At 48.2% G+C, this 13,303-nt stretch overlaps 6 protein-coding genes across 6 annotated transcripts; 2 read left to right on the forward strand and 4 right to left on the reverse strand.

The window, feature by feature from the left end:
• Window positions 1-358: 358 nt before the first annotated feature.
• BC939DRAFT_497963 (uncharacterized protein) lies at window positions 359-2,021 on the reverse strand (the record flags this gene model as incomplete). The annotated part of the gene is made up of 3 exons (XM_051559758.1): window positions 359-1,104; window positions 1,184-1,235; window positions 1,326-2,021. The coding sequence occupies 3 exons, from the start codon at window positions 2,019-2,021 to the stop codon at window positions 359-361; spliced, it is 1,494 nt and encodes a 497-aa protein (XP_051417680.1).
• A 626-nt stretch (window positions 2,022-2,647) lies between these two features.
• On the reverse strand, window positions 2,648-4,415 carry BC939DRAFT_433684 (PRP38 family-domain-containing protein). Its single transcript, XM_051553255.1, has 4 exons — window positions 4,182-4,415; window positions 3,892-4,060; window positions 3,664-3,779; window positions 2,648-3,562 (listed from the first exon to the last, which is right to left on the reverse strand). The coding sequence occupies exons 1-4, from the start codon at window positions 4,315-4,317 to the stop codon at window positions 2,985-2,987; spliced, it is 999 nt and encodes a 332-aa protein (XP_051417681.1). The 5' UTR covers window positions 4,318-4,415; the 3' UTR covers window positions 2,648-2,984.
• A 107-nt stretch (window positions 4,416-4,522) lies between these two features.
• BC939DRAFT_433688 (uncharacterized protein) lies at window positions 4,523-5,894 on the forward strand. Its single transcript, XM_051553256.1, has 3 exons — window positions 4,523-4,832; window positions 4,930-4,979; window positions 5,105-5,894. Exons 1-3 carry the CDS (start codon window positions 4,568-4,570, stop codon window positions 5,810-5,812), a joined length of 1,023 nt encoding a protein of 340 aa, XP_051417682.1. The 5' UTR covers window positions 4,523-4,567; the 3' UTR covers window positions 5,813-5,894.
• A 6-nt stretch (window positions 5,895-5,900) lies between these two features.
• Window positions 5,901-8,416, reverse strand: BC939DRAFT_433690 (mitochondrial branched-chain alpha-ketoacid dehydrogenase kinase-domain-containing protein). The gene is made up of 6 exons (XM_051553257.1): window positions 7,640-8,416; window positions 7,376-7,500; window positions 6,790-7,275; window positions 6,626-6,694; window positions 6,350-6,528; window positions 5,901-6,211 (listed from the first exon to the last, which is right to left on the reverse strand). The coding sequence occupies exons 1-6, from the start codon at window positions 8,218-8,220 to the stop codon at window positions 6,095-6,097; spliced, it is 1,557 nt and encodes a 518-aa protein (XP_051417683.1). The 5' UTR covers window positions 8,221-8,416; the 3' UTR covers window positions 5,901-6,094.
• Window positions 8,417-8,436: 20 nt separating this feature from the next.
• Window positions 8,437-10,207, reverse strand: BC939DRAFT_542 (uncharacterized protein). Its single transcript, XM_051561735.1, has 4 exons — window positions 9,801-10,207; window positions 9,374-9,700; window positions 9,230-9,296; window positions 8,437-9,132 (listed from the first exon to the last, which is right to left on the reverse strand). Exons 1-4 carry the CDS (start codon window positions 9,954-9,956, stop codon window positions 8,504-8,506), a joined length of 1,179 nt encoding a protein of 392 aa, XP_051417684.1. The 5' UTR covers window positions 9,957-10,207; the 3' UTR covers window positions 8,437-8,503.
• Window positions 10,208-11,323: 1,116 nt separating this feature from the next.
• Window positions 11,324-13,303, forward strand: BC939DRAFT_433693 (ERG4/ERG24 ergosterol biosynthesis protein). Its single transcript, XM_051553258.1, has 4 exons — window positions 11,324-12,129; window positions 12,251-12,725; window positions 12,812-12,934; window positions 13,044-13,303. Exons 1-4 carry the CDS (start codon window positions 11,470-11,472, stop codon window positions 13,202-13,204), a joined length of 1,419 nt encoding a protein of 472 aa, XP_051417685.1. The 5' UTR covers window positions 11,324-11,469; the 3' UTR covers window positions 13,205-13,303.

Consider the following 13,303-nt stretch of genomic DNA (forward strand, 5'->3'; position numbering starts at 1 on the left):
TGCCGCGGCCTCCATTCACCCTTCGCTCCGCCCTCTGTATCTGCCTGCAGTTGGTATCACTGCATAGCCCGTTCAAGCATACTCTCTCTCTTCATTATTCGATCACCATAAAATAAAGCTTTCTTATTATCACTGCAGTGAAAATTTCGACCAGAGACTTCGAATGTTCGTTTGTGTGTTGGCACCAGCACTCCTGAATCACACCAAAACAGCTTAAGGATTTTAGTCTCGCAAGGTCTAATGCCCCCTTACACACACACACAGCCTCACTATCTCATACAGTAGTTTATTTTCGAAAAAGGTGGCCAAATTTATAGGTATGAAAACATAGTAATGGATAAGACATTACTGGATGCTACTACGGCCGTCCACCTGTATAGTCCTGCGGGTGACGTCCCGTCGACTCTGAGAACGTCAGAGCGGTATGAGGGTTCCGACTCGTAAAATTGCTTGAATTAATGGTATCGAAGGAATATCCTGGTAACGCTTGATGTGGCTCGCATGCCGGTAGGCCCACCCAGGCGTCTGTGCCGATCGGTGCCTTCTGGCTCCCCTTCCATTCATGGAGTGGATTTGAATCGAGTGCTTGGGCCGAATTTCCTGATGAGGCTTTCTCATTGCCTTGTTTGATACCAACCTGCTTCGCTAGCTCATAGCCTTTGTCCTGCCTTGCGTTCCTCTTCCTCCTGTAGATGAACCACGCTCCCGCAAGCGCACATGCCGCTAATCCGCCAAATATGCCTCCCAGAATAGCACCTAAATGAGTTGGCGAGGATGATGTTGGAGCTGTAGATGTTGGAGCCGTAGATGTTGATCCTGGAGAAGATACGCTCGGGCTGGGAGAAGTGTATTTGTTGACCCACTGATTCTTGGACAAATCATAGATTATGGGAGGCCCCGAGGTTGTGTTCTGGCCGTCGCTTCCTCCCCATACCAGGAATTGATCGCCAACAACGATACAGGCCATATACAGTCGCTGTAGCGTCGCAGGCCCTTCCCTCCATTTAGCGGTCGGTACATCCAATATGTATAGTGATCCCGAGAAGCCGGACTGCGGCGCGGTAAGTCGACCTCCAAAAACAATGACAGTATTGCCATCCTCGCCTATTGATTAACAAGGGGACTTTGTTAGAATTGAAATTAATATTAAAAATATGATTTATCGTCGGCAACGTTGACATACTTGCAGTCATGCAATGATCGGTCCTTGGCGTTGGAAGGGAGCCAGTTGTGGACTAGATGCAGATGTTTTAGTCGTTAGGGCCAATACAAAGGGAGGGGAGCAACAGATGTCAATTGATGTACGTCGCCTTTTGCCTGCTTACGAAATTGGACCAGGCGCCTGTGCCAATGGAGTACTCTGTGACATAGGTGGTCTGTTCATTGGTCGCAGAGTACCCGCCCAGATACATAATCGAGTTCCTGGCGTTATTGAAAACCGCCCTCCCATAAACCTTCTGGCTCAGTACGTTGTCCGGAATGGCAGTGAACCCCCAGGTGCCGCGTTGTTCATTATAGACATTCATCAGTTTTGATCCGGCAATATATACGTGTCCGCTCCGGGGATCTGCCACCGGCTGCAGTCCATACTGAAGTGTCTCCGGCGGTGATGCCACAATGCTCTGCCAGGTGTCCTGTGGGATGCTGTACCTAGCAATTGTAGTGGTGCTATCCGTGATCATGAATGTGATCAGAGTTTGGTTGTCGGAAGCTCTGGTGCCTGCAAACAGGTAAAAGGGAACACCGCTGGCGAGCGCCTTCCATGGGGGCGAGTCCACGGACCAGGATGTGGAGAGATCAAGAGCAAAGAGCTGAGGGGATATTGCGATATCGGTGTTGTTTTGAGTGAATTTACCGCCCTGGATATATAGATTAGATCCTGCGCGGATGAAGGCCATCTCCTGCACAGGGGAGGGGGTCTCCGCAAGAGAACCGAGGACAAGGAAGGACAATGTGAGGAAGACATGGAGTGAAGCGCAAAAGACGGGTATGGAGTGGGTATAGGGGCAGTGAGAGGTCATTGTGGATAGAGGACTTCGTTTCTGTGCAGATGCGATGGGTGGGCTGGGGAGAACAGAAAGGAGAAAACAAAGGGCGTGTGGGGACATGGCCTCGAAGACGTTAGTTGAAAACGAACTGCCTCAGCCCGGCAAGCTCATAATTTCCATACTACGGCGAAAGGGGGAAAGGTTCGCATGGAACTATTTTTATCGCAGCAAGGAAAGAACTTTGTATGATCCAGATCTTTCGACCCCAAGGAACATATCCGATTAAGTTACTAAGGCACGCGTTCTACATGGAAGCTCCCTTAATCAGATTAAGAAAAGCATTTCTCCATGGTGGATCGACGGAGATGTTTCCTCTGTAGAGACTGGGCAGCCTTGGAAACAAGCTTTTGGGTGTATCGTGATCCTGGAACTGCCAGAAGAATGTCATTTGCTCTATCGCCTTTATTGCCTGCACGACCCCTTATTCGGATCACACGACGATCTTAGGATAGGCAGAATCGGGACTCCAAAGGGATACTCTCTGTAAAGGAACCAACGTCTCTGGTCGCAGTTTTTTTTTTTTTTTTTTTTTTTTTATAGAGTCGACTGTAGCACTTCCGCGGATGATGATGTATCGCGGCGCAGAAATCATTCGCCATCTCCTTATCAATGGTTGTTGCTTCGTATGAGCAGCCGCCCGACCTCGTTTGCTGTGTTGTCCGCGTATGAGCATATCCCAGAGCAATGAAGGTGTCTTGCAACAGTTTTATTATCTGTGCTAGCTGGGCTGATAAATTATAATGCAATTGGATTCTGCACCCGTTGCGTGCTATCCTGTTGTCAAAGTGCCGTGTATTTCAAGCCACTGCCCTCTATCCAGAACCAGTTTGTATTCAGTTCATCGCCGCGGTACATTTTTGCGTGTTAAATTGCCGAAGCAGAAGACATACGCCTCACTCCAGATCCAGTTTCGCATCGGCCAACATTCCAGCTCAGTTATGCGCGCCTCTTTCTATCAGGGCTCCTGTCCTTATCCCTGCTTCTACTCCTACTTCTGCTCCGACTCCTGCTAAGATCGTCTCTTCGGCGACGGCTCGATTTGGGCTCCCTGCTTCGGCTTCGGCTTCTACTCCTACTCCCACTCTCGCTTCTACTCTTGCTTCTATTCCTGCCTTTGCTTCTGCTCCTGCTCCTGCTCCTGCTCTTGCTTCTAGACGCCAAGCGAGCGCGGTTACGAGGACGAGATCCAGATCGAGACCGAGATCGAGAGCGTGAATGTGATTGAGATCGAGACCGTGGGGATCGTGATCGTGATTGGGAACGGGATCGAGAGACAGAACGAGAACGAGAACGAGAACGAGAACGAGACCGTCCACGCTCCGCTTCCTCCTGCTGCTTTCTTTCCTCTTCCAGCTCCATCTCCAACTTTTCCAGCGTACTGATCCTGGGATCCAGCTCGCCAGCATCCTCAAGCACATGGCGCTTAACCAGTCGAGGCAAGACCACATCACACACACGCTCCTCCCGTAAGAGTTCGTCAATAAATTCGTCCATATGAACGATAGAGTATCCTCCTATGGGAAGATAAGACAACGTGTGCGTTAGAGAATGTTGAAGGGAAGCACCAGATCTGGGTCAGTTGGTCAAAGGGCAATGCCGTGGATCCATCCTTTACCGTAGCCTCGCCTCCTTAGTTTGCGGCTGTCATCCAACAGGGGCTCCAGATAGTTGTAAACGTCCACTGGTTTCCCGACGAGTCGCAAATAGAATGCTCCCAAAGCTCGTAGGTACCTAAAATGATAGAAAATACATGGACGATGATGAAATGAATTAGGTTCTCCATAGAACATCACCTAGATGTTACTGCTTCCCCGAGATGTTTTAGAGGCAAAGCGACCCTTACTTGTTGTTTTCGGATTCGTTCAGACCTGTAATATATTTTATGACAATTTCCTCGCGAGGCTGGATCTGAAGCAACTTGAGAACGAGGCAGATGAACTCTGTGGGCTTTTGAACGCCATACTGGCCACCAATGTAGGTGAGCTCATAAGCCTTTTCAATAATTGTGGATTCTATGAATTCGCGAAAGCGAGAATATATATTGAAAAATAAACGCGACTTTGGTTATTGAAATGAAGCTTCTGGGGTCCTAAGATGAGTCCCGCAACTGGTGGACGTGTGATGTCTGCTTACCAGTCAAACCAAAGCAATGCTCCTTCCAGTAGGTGGACTCGTAGATGCGCGTCCTGAGAATCTTCTCAATCAGAAACTGTGGATCGGTTCCGCGGATCTGGATGGCATCCCGCACAGTCTTATTGTCCATGGCCATGGCTGTTTGAGTTGTGTCTCGGTTCTCCTCCTGTTGATGTTTTCTGGAGCTGATGAAGCGTCGCTGAGTCGACTTTGAACGTGTAGGCGGAGTGAGAGTGCAGATCTTGTTTGCTCAAAACCAAAAAATGAAAAATGAAAAATGAAAAATGAACTCAGCCACTCTGCCCTTTTATGATTCCCGTCTCGGGATTGACCTTCGACTCGTTGATTCCTCCCCTTCCATCCATCCCCGCAACCCAGGAACAGCTATGGTCGTCAGGAATATTGCTATCTTCGCCGGCGGTGCCGTCATTGGCGCCATCGCCGTGGGTTCGTACCTCAAGTCTAAGCAGGAGACCAGCCCCGTGGCCCTGACGACCAAGACTCAGGCACCTGCGGTCCCTGTGCCAGCACCGGTCGCACCCCTGCCTCAGGTCCCAACAAGCCCAGCGACTCCTCCCCCTGTCATTGCTCGTCCTCCTCCCGGCACATCGGTCGGTCATGCCCGTAAAATCATGCCCCATGGATTTCCAGGTACTGTTGCTGCACTCTGCTGAGCTGTTTCACACACTTTAGACCTGCGACCATTATGTTCTAAACTTTCCTTGACATCCATTGAAATATATCTTAGGCCCTGTCAATGATGTCTTTACCAGAGAAGGCTATGTTGCTTCTTACAACGCAAGTGCTCCTTTGATCCAACGCTTCAAAAGCAATCGCAGCGCGCAAAGGAACACTGGAAACGATGTGTGATTAACCGGACCCAACTCTTTCTCCCCTCAATATTCTGCTCCCGATCCCAACAGCGTCAACTCCGTCATCCGAACTGGGTTGCAGAGCACCTCACTGCGGAATCATTGAAGGCAAGCGAAGGTGTCGGTCGTGGCAACTCCAACTTCAAGGAGGACCCCACGGTCCCTGATCTGTACAAGGCCAAGCTGTCAGACTACTTCCGCTCAGGATACGATCGCGGACATATGGCCCCTGCCGCAGACTGCAAAAGCTCACAGAACGCCATGGACGAAACCTTTTATCTGTCCAACATTGCCCCACAAGTCGGCGATGGCTTCAACCGCGACTACTGGGCCCATTTCGAAAACTTCTGCAGAATCTTAACCAGGAAATATGCCGACGTCTATGTGATTACTGGACCCCTGTACTTGCCCTATCAGGATCCTACCGATAAGAAGTTTTATATCAAGCACGAGGTCATTGGAAACCCTCCTAACATTGCTGTACCCACCCATTTCTACAAGGTCATCTTGACCGACAAGGGTAATGGCGAAATGGCGCTCGGCGCGTTCGTCTTGCCCAATAATACCATCCACAACGACGTGCCCTTGACGGCATTCCAGGTGCCGATCGAGGCCGTTGAGAAGGCTTCAGGACTCAAGTTCTTTGAGATGCTGGAGCGGAGGGCGTTGAAGAACCTGTGCATGGATACCGACTGCAGGGTCATGGCTCACCCCAAGAGCTTGAAAGACAGAAACCAGAAGGCGCTTCCTGCACAATAAGCACCCTATCCTCACCTCAGCATTATATAATCCTTACCTATAGATTATTTGTTTAACCTTCAATATAGATCTTTCAGTTATACTATTTGTACAAATATGCTCGCTACAACGGCTTCTTTATTTCTTATAAGCGCTGCGCGCCAGAACAAGAGTTCTGGAAAGGATCGAATATGTACAAGAAGGAATCCACTTGCGGACGGAATCAAGATAATGAATGCTGTGATGGCCTCATGGTATGGCAACCATAATAAAGAGTTGATCTCGTGCAAGGATATGTGTTGCCTAACTGTCCTCCAGCTGCTCTATTTGTTCCTCGAGCCGCTTCAGATGTATATTGGCCTCTGTTCCGCTGCCTGGGATCGAGCTCAACGTCAGATCGCCGTTGAATAGTCGCGCATACTGTATTGGCCATAACAAACCGAGAGCAGGAACAGTAACGTTTAGTACAATGTGTGCTGCGATACAAGAACTCAAAAATGGTGATGGGGGGAGGGTTTTTTCGTGCTAAAAAAAAAAAAAAAAAAAAAAAATGCTTACCAGCTTTGAGGTAGCGAGCCCAAAACCAAACCCGCAGAGAGGCAGGTTCTCTCCCAATGCAGCATTCTGAGGCTTCTTCTCAATAGCCGTCATAATTGAAGGAAAGTCTATCATGACGGTGTTAGATGCCGTCGTAAACATATAATTAAACGGCTTCGCAGCCTGTGCGGGTGGCATTCCTACGAGGAATAAAAAAGGATCGTTAAAATAAGTAATTGAGGGAGGGGGGAGGGGGTCTAGAAACAAACCAGCGTAAAAGTCTTATGGTCACCGTGCCTCCACCGTGGTCCTTGATTATGATGTTGAGATGGCCTTCTGCTGTTGACGACAACTTAACCTCGATTTCTATTCCACCGCGCCGAGAAAGAAAAAGAACAGAATGTCAGTGATGGATCATTCCTATGCATGAGATACTCCGTCATTTCCTGATCCTCTTATACCTGGATATGACGATTTGTCCAGACCATGAAACTCGGCTGTTGCCCTCATCGAGTTCTTCAGCAGCTCAAACAAAATATGGTGCAGGAGCGCTGGAACCACTGGGAATCGCACCTTCCTGCCACCGACCTCTTTCGCGTGCTCGATGTGTACATTGGGCGGGAACACTGTGTTATAATGCTGAAAGAACACAAACTGCGCAGACTGGGCAGCTTTCAGAATCATGGCTTCAATATCGCACTGGGGCTCAATGATGCCGATTCTCCTGGAGTGAGCAGTCGATGGCGTCGAAAGGTAGGCCGAAGACGTAGGTTCATCCAAATGGTAAAGCTGGTGCTGAAGAGCTAGATGGTGTCCGATCATGATGCGGATCCCGAGTCGACCGCGATTGAACGAGTTGAGGAAGGTCTGGATCTCCTCTGATGGCCTGTTGCGATTGCTCTGATAGCGCTTGAACAGGCTGATACCATGGGCCATGTAGATCACATCTGCGTATCGGCATACAACGAAAAAGACCATGTTTTATTATTATTTTCTCAGCCCAATTCAGGTTGCTCGTTTCCAAAAAAGAACGAACTATTCTGTTACCTTGCTTATGACGATTAGTGATAGCCTGTAAAAGATCCGCGTATTCGTTTTGAACCGCGATTTGTAGAGCCTCGTTTTCATCCAGATCTAGATCTTCACGATGGTAGGCGTTCGGCGACAGTGACCTATTATCGTGCGCATGCAGTGGGAAGAAAATGTGGAGTAAATTGAATTATTTTCAAGTCCGCTCGATTTGGATTCAAAGAGTGTACATATAAACTGGGGCGCAAAAATGCAAAAGCGATGGGTCCAGTCAGCACCTACAGCAAGCGGCTGTTGTCGGAATATGTCTGTAGTTCCTCGAATGAAGCAGCATAGTTCTTGATCAGGTTCGCAAAAGGCTCCGTCCCCTTCAGTTCGGTCGGCAGGCCATTAAGCTCAACGATTCGCTTTGAAAACCTGACGGGCAGCTCACGGTTCAAAAACGTCAGGTTCTTGACAAGGGCCTTGGTGCTTAGGGATCGACCAAGCTTGAGACATTGAGCAATTGACAGTGGAGTAACAGAGCGAGCAGCGGCGAGCTTTATCCGTTGCGAATCAATGATTGAGGTGGGTGATGATGCAGTAGGACTCTGAGATGCGGCTGAAAGGTCGTCGTGGTCGTTACCGTCTGTGAGCGGCTGCTGCGAAGGAGATGTCGCGTGGGCAGTCGAAAGCATGCGTGCTTGTGGAGCTGTCTGGGGTGTTATACGGACATGGCGGCAAGTTGCAGAAGAGAGTCTTGACACCTTGAGGGCAGTAGTGGACTTTTGTACGAGTTTTGATAAGGTGTCCCCGGCAAGCATCTGCTGCCGTCGCCATGGCCCTTTGAATGAGCGGAGTAATGAGAGGGAAGTTGACGCCATTAAGTCGACTGGTTGCTTGATGCAATGGGGTGGATGAGGACAAAGATGAATGAGTGCCAAAGTGGCCTAGTGTGTTTATGCGCGTTGTTTGTAGGGAGTGTGTGCTGCATTGGTTAGTCAAGCGCGTGAAATCGGCTCCGAGTGTTCATTCGCCCGCCCTTGCTCTTCCGCATCCCTCCACATCAATTGCTCCGTGCGCAACGTCCCTTTTTTTTTTTTTTATTCAGAGCGACCCTTGCAAAAGCTTTGATCAGGGCTTTTATCATTTTGATAAGCTGCCTCTCTATTTATTTCGAACACTCACTTCCAATAATTCGCCCTCCTCTTCTGCAGTGGTCCCTGAAGACAATGCGGATGCCAGAACCTGCGGATCCCATGAGCCGACAATAAATTCTATGACCTCGAATGTAAAAATCCCCTCAGAGCTGTCTAATTGCTGACCTCCGTTCGCTTTCATTTTCTGTAATAATTCCTGAGCAGGCATGACAACCATGCGTTCATATTCCTGTACTCTTGACTGCATCTCCAATTCAACTGAGTTCCATTTTTCGCCTCCAAGGGTTCGATCCGCTGTACGGTCTGTTTGAAGATCACATGCTTGTTCGAGAGCATGTAGCTGCTGTTCAAGAACATTCATTTCCTTCTTAAAGCGCGCCTGAGCGTAGTCTACTGAGGACCAATTAGACACGCGCATCAAATGTCGAGCTCGCAAAATGCTGATCAATGCCAGGATAGACAATATCCTTGGCTTCCTGGGCGATATTGACGATAATTTCGATGCAGTTTCTGGCGCTGAACCTGACTCTACACTCGCTGTGGCAGCAGATTCATGCAAGCATTCTGCAAGGGTCCTCCAAATAGCATAGTTACTGCTCCGTGTCTTCTGATACTGCACTAACATCAAGGCCGCGTCTATGCATTCAAAAAAAAAAAAAAAAAAGGGAGCAACAGTTAGGATCGGTTTATATAGGCACGGTCGTAGTGATTGCCATAAAGCTAATGGTTTTACCATTGTATCGACCAACTGCCATATACACCCTTGCCTTAAGAAACAAAGTGCCAATATCCTGCAAGGTCTGTAGAATTATAATGTCAGCGCATGCCAATCGTTATCAGTTCCATGCACATGTAAAATGCTCCGACACCAACGTACCAGATCGTCAGCCAATGCTTCAGCTTCGACGAATTTCCCCAGCTTCACGGCACATCGAAGGGCCATCTCCTGCATCTCTTTCGAGTCCGTCACTTTGAGCACTCCAGTCTTGTCAGCACATGTCTTGGGTGATTGAACCTCCCTGCTTTCTGTCGCTGCGCCCAAATCGTTCCGTGCGATGATGTAACAATATTCCTGTGCAATGTCGTATGCGTCCTGATACTTGTGTAGCATGTAGCAATGATCTGCCTGCATTTTGACCTTGGTGGCACCATTTTTGTCATGTAGCATGAGTTCACGCACGGATTTGCCTGTACGATGGAACCACTATCAAATTTCAAGTCATTGAATATTATTTAAGAACTTGGTCGATCTCTTTACTAACGAACAGTATTTTCCTCATAGCCCATTGTTCCTGAAATCCTACCCCATCCTCGTCAATTTGGGCGTAATAGGGCTCCTGATCGACAGGTGCCTTTGTCCTTTTCCCGTTACCTTTCGTCTTTAGCGCGCAAAATAAGCCATCCGAACCCTCGTCCTGGTCTGAGACGTTCCCAAAGCTGAATGGAAAGTCGTCTTCCATGCTGTGAATCGCCGTGGTGGTGAAATGAGTAAGAGATTCAGCCCATGAGCAACTCCAAAGAAATAATAATGAACCCTTAAGTCGTTTGTATCCGCAAACGTCCTGAACTTAAATTGGGTAAGTCCCGCCATGGCCAACGAGGCAAATTATGGGAACAGCTTCTTCCCAAGAACTGCTATTCAAGACTGGTGGTAAATGAACAGGAAACCTGATTTACGACAATAGCAAAAAAAAAAAAAAAAAAAAAAAAACCAGGTCACTTGGGAAGAGAGGGGAGGCTCGCTTTTTAGTTATGACTGGGGTTTTTTTGGTCCGCACCCTTCATACCGCGGTAAGCTTGGTAAAAGTAAAAGGACACGATCTTGCTAAATCTGAACAATCCTCATACCAAACACGAGAAATCTAGCAAACCGCTTAGTCATTCAGAGTCGAGCGGCGGGCAACCTTAGAAAAAACCTCGTCAAAATATCAAGAGACTAGGACTCAGACGCATTTCTAAGGTAACAGTGTCTTCTAACCTGCATTGACATGGCGAGACAGGAATGGCGGAAATAGATAGATAAAATGACTCTACATCTCTAAACTCTTTCTCCTGTCGGGCAAACTCAAGCATGGGATCTGGGCTTTTTTTTTACTTCGTGCGTGTGTACATAACCGGTCATACCGCTAATCAAGCCAAGGCAAAAGGGGGGAAAGTAGCCCGCTCGGAGGTCTACGGTCTAATTCGCATTCACCATGCGATTGTAATAGAAATGGATAGAAAAGCTCAATATGCACCCGAAAATACTCTCTCTCTCTCTCTCTCTCTCTCTCTCTCTCTCTGAAATGGCGTAGGACCAACTTTTTCATTTCGAGTTTTTTCGAAGATCTGCGGCGAGTTAGCTTCCAAGAAAAATAATAATAATAAAGAATCAGGCCACTCAGAGATCCGCGCTCTAGTTCACATTTACCATCCCGTTGTAACAGAAATGTATAGAAAAACTCAATGTGCATCCGAGAAAGACTACCTCTCTCTCTCTCTTCAGTTCTCCCTCTCTCCAATGGCGTGAGATCGGCTTTTTTTTTTCTAGTTATCGAAGATCTGTGGTATGTAAGCTGTAAAACCGGATTTTGCAAAAAAAAAAAATCAGGCCACTTATACACTTATGCTGCTGTGATACCTATTTACCATGGGAAGTTTATCACATATTCCAATCCGCGTCCATAGTGTGGTGATTGCTGGAGTTTGGATAGGAAGGATTAACGCATATTTGGCATATTGTTCTCCAAGGGCGCAAGGCCTAGTACACCCTTAAGCGGTTTTAAGCTGGCGGCAAGCAATCTCTGGAAACCGGATTTCGCACAAAAAATCAGGCCACTTCTTTTATAGAAGGCGACCCTGCAATCAGATCTCTCGCTCCTCATGCGCCTCTTCATACTTGGCTCCTCTCTCATCAACGTTCTTCCTTTTTCTTTCGCTTCGCCATAACTCTCATTCCATCACCTGCATTCCAATTCCTAGAGTCACAGTCATATGGCAACAAAAAAGACAACCCCGTCCAAGGGTCGGAGGCGCACACCTCCCAACCCAAATCCTGAGTACGAGTTCCTTGGCCCTCCAGGTGCGGTTGCTATGCTCATAGCGCTTCCTCTGGTCACCTACGGACTCTACTTCAACTGTCGCCCAGGATTCGGATGCATTCCAGCTTACTGGAACTCCAAGGACGGATACTGGCCCTCGGTCGGTACCGATCCTTCTACCTACCCTACTGATCTGTGGAACTTTTTCGTCTCCACATGGGACACAGACGCCTTCTACACCTACTCGGCCTTCATGCTGTTTCTATTCATTTGTTACTTTGTTATTCCCGGACAAGTTGTCGAGGGTACAGTGGTCGGGGGAGTGGGAGGATCGCCCTTGACCAAGGACCGATCTAATTATAAGTTGAAGTACAAGGTCAATGCCCTCAGGACTTTGCTTTTGATCGCGGTTCTGATTATTGCCACTTTGTTCATCAAGGGCGTCGAGCCATTCCTGTTCTTGCATGATCACTTCCTGGGGCTGATTACTGCCTCGTTGGTCTGGACGTTCGGCGTTTCGATTTTTGTCTATGTCTGGTCGTTCATTCCTGACAGCAACGGTCAGGAGAAGATCCTTGCCTGCGGTGGTAACACCGGCAATAAGATTTATGATGTATGCTGTGCTCTGTGCTTCCAATTGATCCGATCGCGTGCATTTGTCCTCTATTGACTACGACACTAACGCGCTTCAAATTCTGGATTCATTTCCTTGATATTTCATGGTAACCAACTAGTTCGTGCTTGGACGTGAGCTCAACCCTCGCTTCAGCCCCTCGCCTGACTCGACATTCGACATCAAGTACTTTATCGAGCTCCGTCCTGGTCTCATCGGCTGGATTCTGCTCAACTTTGGCATGGCCTGCAAGCAATACCACGACCTCGGACGCATCACCAACTCCATGATTTTTGTCCAAACCTTCGAGACCTTTTACGTCGTGGACTCACTCTGGAACGAATCTGCTGTGTTGACGACCATGGATATCACCACAGACGGATTCGGATTCATGTTGGCGAATGGACTGCTGACCTGGTTGCCCATGAATTACTCGTTGCAGGCGCGATACTTGGCTGCTTTCCCTGTTGACATGAGTTTGACTCATTCCTTGATTGTCGTTGCAGTGCAGTGCATCGGCTATTATATCTTCAGGGGCGCCAATGGTCAGAAGGATAACTTCAGACGCTACGGTGCCTCCGCGCCTCAGAACAAGGGTAGGTTTCAGCTTGGTGCGTCTGTATGGGATGCGCGAGTGTTCAAGGATCGAAATACTAACCTGGCAACTATGGATATCTCATAGGCCTGAAGTACATGGAGACAGCAACTGGGTCCAAGCTGCTGATCAGTGGATGGTGGGGTACTGCCCGCCATATTAACTACTTTGGCGACTGGCTGATGGCCCTTGCCTGGTCATTGCCCTGTGGTAAGCCCCATTCGCTCCCCTTTGCGCGATTGATGGAAAGCTCGTCCGAGATTGAATAAGGTTCTAACTCTTGCTCGTAATATCTCCTTCTTGTTGCTCGCGCTTGTAGGTCTTTTAAGCCCAATCCCTTACTTTTACCCAATCTACTTTGCCGTGCTGTTGTTCCACCGCGAGCGGAGGGACGAGGAAAAGTGCCGCAAGAAGTATGGCAAGGACTGGGAGAAGTACTGCGAGAAAGTCAAGTGGCGAATCATTCCCTACGTTTACTAGATGTGCAGCACGTATTTTCTTTGCCTGATTTTTGTCTGCTTTCTATCCTTGATGATTAATAAACGCGGAAATAACTTCAATAAATGGAGGAAAGGTTGC

The sequence above is a fragment of the Gamsiella multidivaricata genome (genome assembly GCF_025024155.1).
Source record: "Gamsiella multidivaricata strain RSA 2152 chromosome Unknown BC939scaffold_1, whole genome shotgun sequence".
Lineage (NCBI taxonomy): Eukaryota > Fungi > Mortierellomycota > Mortierellomycetes > Mortierellales > Mortierellaceae > Gamsiella > Gamsiella multidivaricata.

What these genes read in the sequence shown, in the direction of transcription:
- BC939DRAFT_433684 (XM_051553255.1), bottom strand. Translation starts at nt 4,317, where the DNA reads ATGGCCATGGACAATAAGACTGTGCGGGATGCCATCCAGATCCGCGGA. An exon ending in GCATTGCTTTGGTTTGACTG is followed by an intron (nt 4,061 to 4,181) that starts GTAAGCAGACAT and finishes GCGAATTCATAG; the next exon opens with AATCCACAATTATTGAAAAG. An exon ending in AACGAATCCGAAAACAACAA is followed by an intron (nt 3,780 to 3,891) that starts GTAAGGGTCGCT and finishes CTATCATTTTAG; the next exon opens with GTACCTACGAGCTTTGGGAG.
- BC939DRAFT_433688 (XM_051553256.1), top strand. Translation starts at nt 4,568, where the DNA reads ATGGTCGTCAGGAATATTGCTATCTTCGCCGGCGGTGCCGTCATTGGC. An exon ending in CATGCCCCATGGATTTCCAG is followed by an intron (nt 4,833 to 4,929) that starts GTACTGTTGCTG and finishes AATATATCTTAG; the next exon opens with GCCCTGTCAATGATGTCTTT. An exon ending in GCTATGTTGCTTCTTACAAC is followed by an intron (nt 4,980 to 5,104) that starts GCAAGTGCTCCT and finishes CGATCCCAACAG; the next exon opens with CGTCAACTCCGTCATCCGAA.
- BC939DRAFT_433690 (XM_051553257.1), bottom strand. Translation starts at nt 8,220, where the DNA reads ATGGCGTCAACTTCCCTCTCATTACTCCGCTCATTCAAAGGGCCATGG. An exon ending in GGACAAATCGTCATATCCAG is followed by an intron (nt 6,695 to 6,789) that starts GTATAAGAGGAT and finishes GCGGTGGAATAG; the next exon opens with AAATCGAGGTTAAGTTGTCG. An exon ending in GGCTCGCTACCTCAAAGCTG is followed by an intron (nt 6,212 to 6,349) that starts GTAAGCATTTTT and finishes TGGCCAATACAG; the next exon opens with TATGCGCGACTATTCAACGG.
- BC939DRAFT_542 (XM_051561735.1), bottom strand. Translation starts at nt 9,956, where the DNA reads ATGGAAGACGACTTTCCATTCAGCTTTGGGAACGTCTCAGACCAGGAC. An exon ending in AAGCATTGGCTGACGATCTG is followed by an intron (nt 9,297 to 9,373) that starts GTACGTTGGTGT and finishes ATAATTCTACAG; the next exon opens with ACCTTGCAGGATATTGGCAC. An exon ending in GGCAGTTGGTCGATACAATG is followed by an intron (nt 9,133 to 9,229) that starts GTAAAACCATTA and finishes TTGAATGCATAG; the next exon opens with ACGCGGCCTTGATGTTAGTG.
- BC939DRAFT_433693 (XM_051553258.1), top strand. Translation starts at nt 11,470, where the DNA reads ATGGCAACAAAAAAGACAACCCCGTCCAAGGGTCGGAGGCGCACACCT. An exon ending in CCGGCAATAAGATTTATGAT is followed by an intron (nt 12,130 to 12,250) that starts GTATGCTGTGCT and finishes GTAACCAACTAG; the next exon opens with TTCGTGCTTGGACGTGAGCT. An exon ending in TGCCTGGTCATTGCCCTGTG is followed by an intron (nt 12,935 to 13,043) that starts GTAAGCCCCATT and finishes TCGCGCTTGTAG; the next exon opens with GTCTTTTAAGCCCAATCCCT.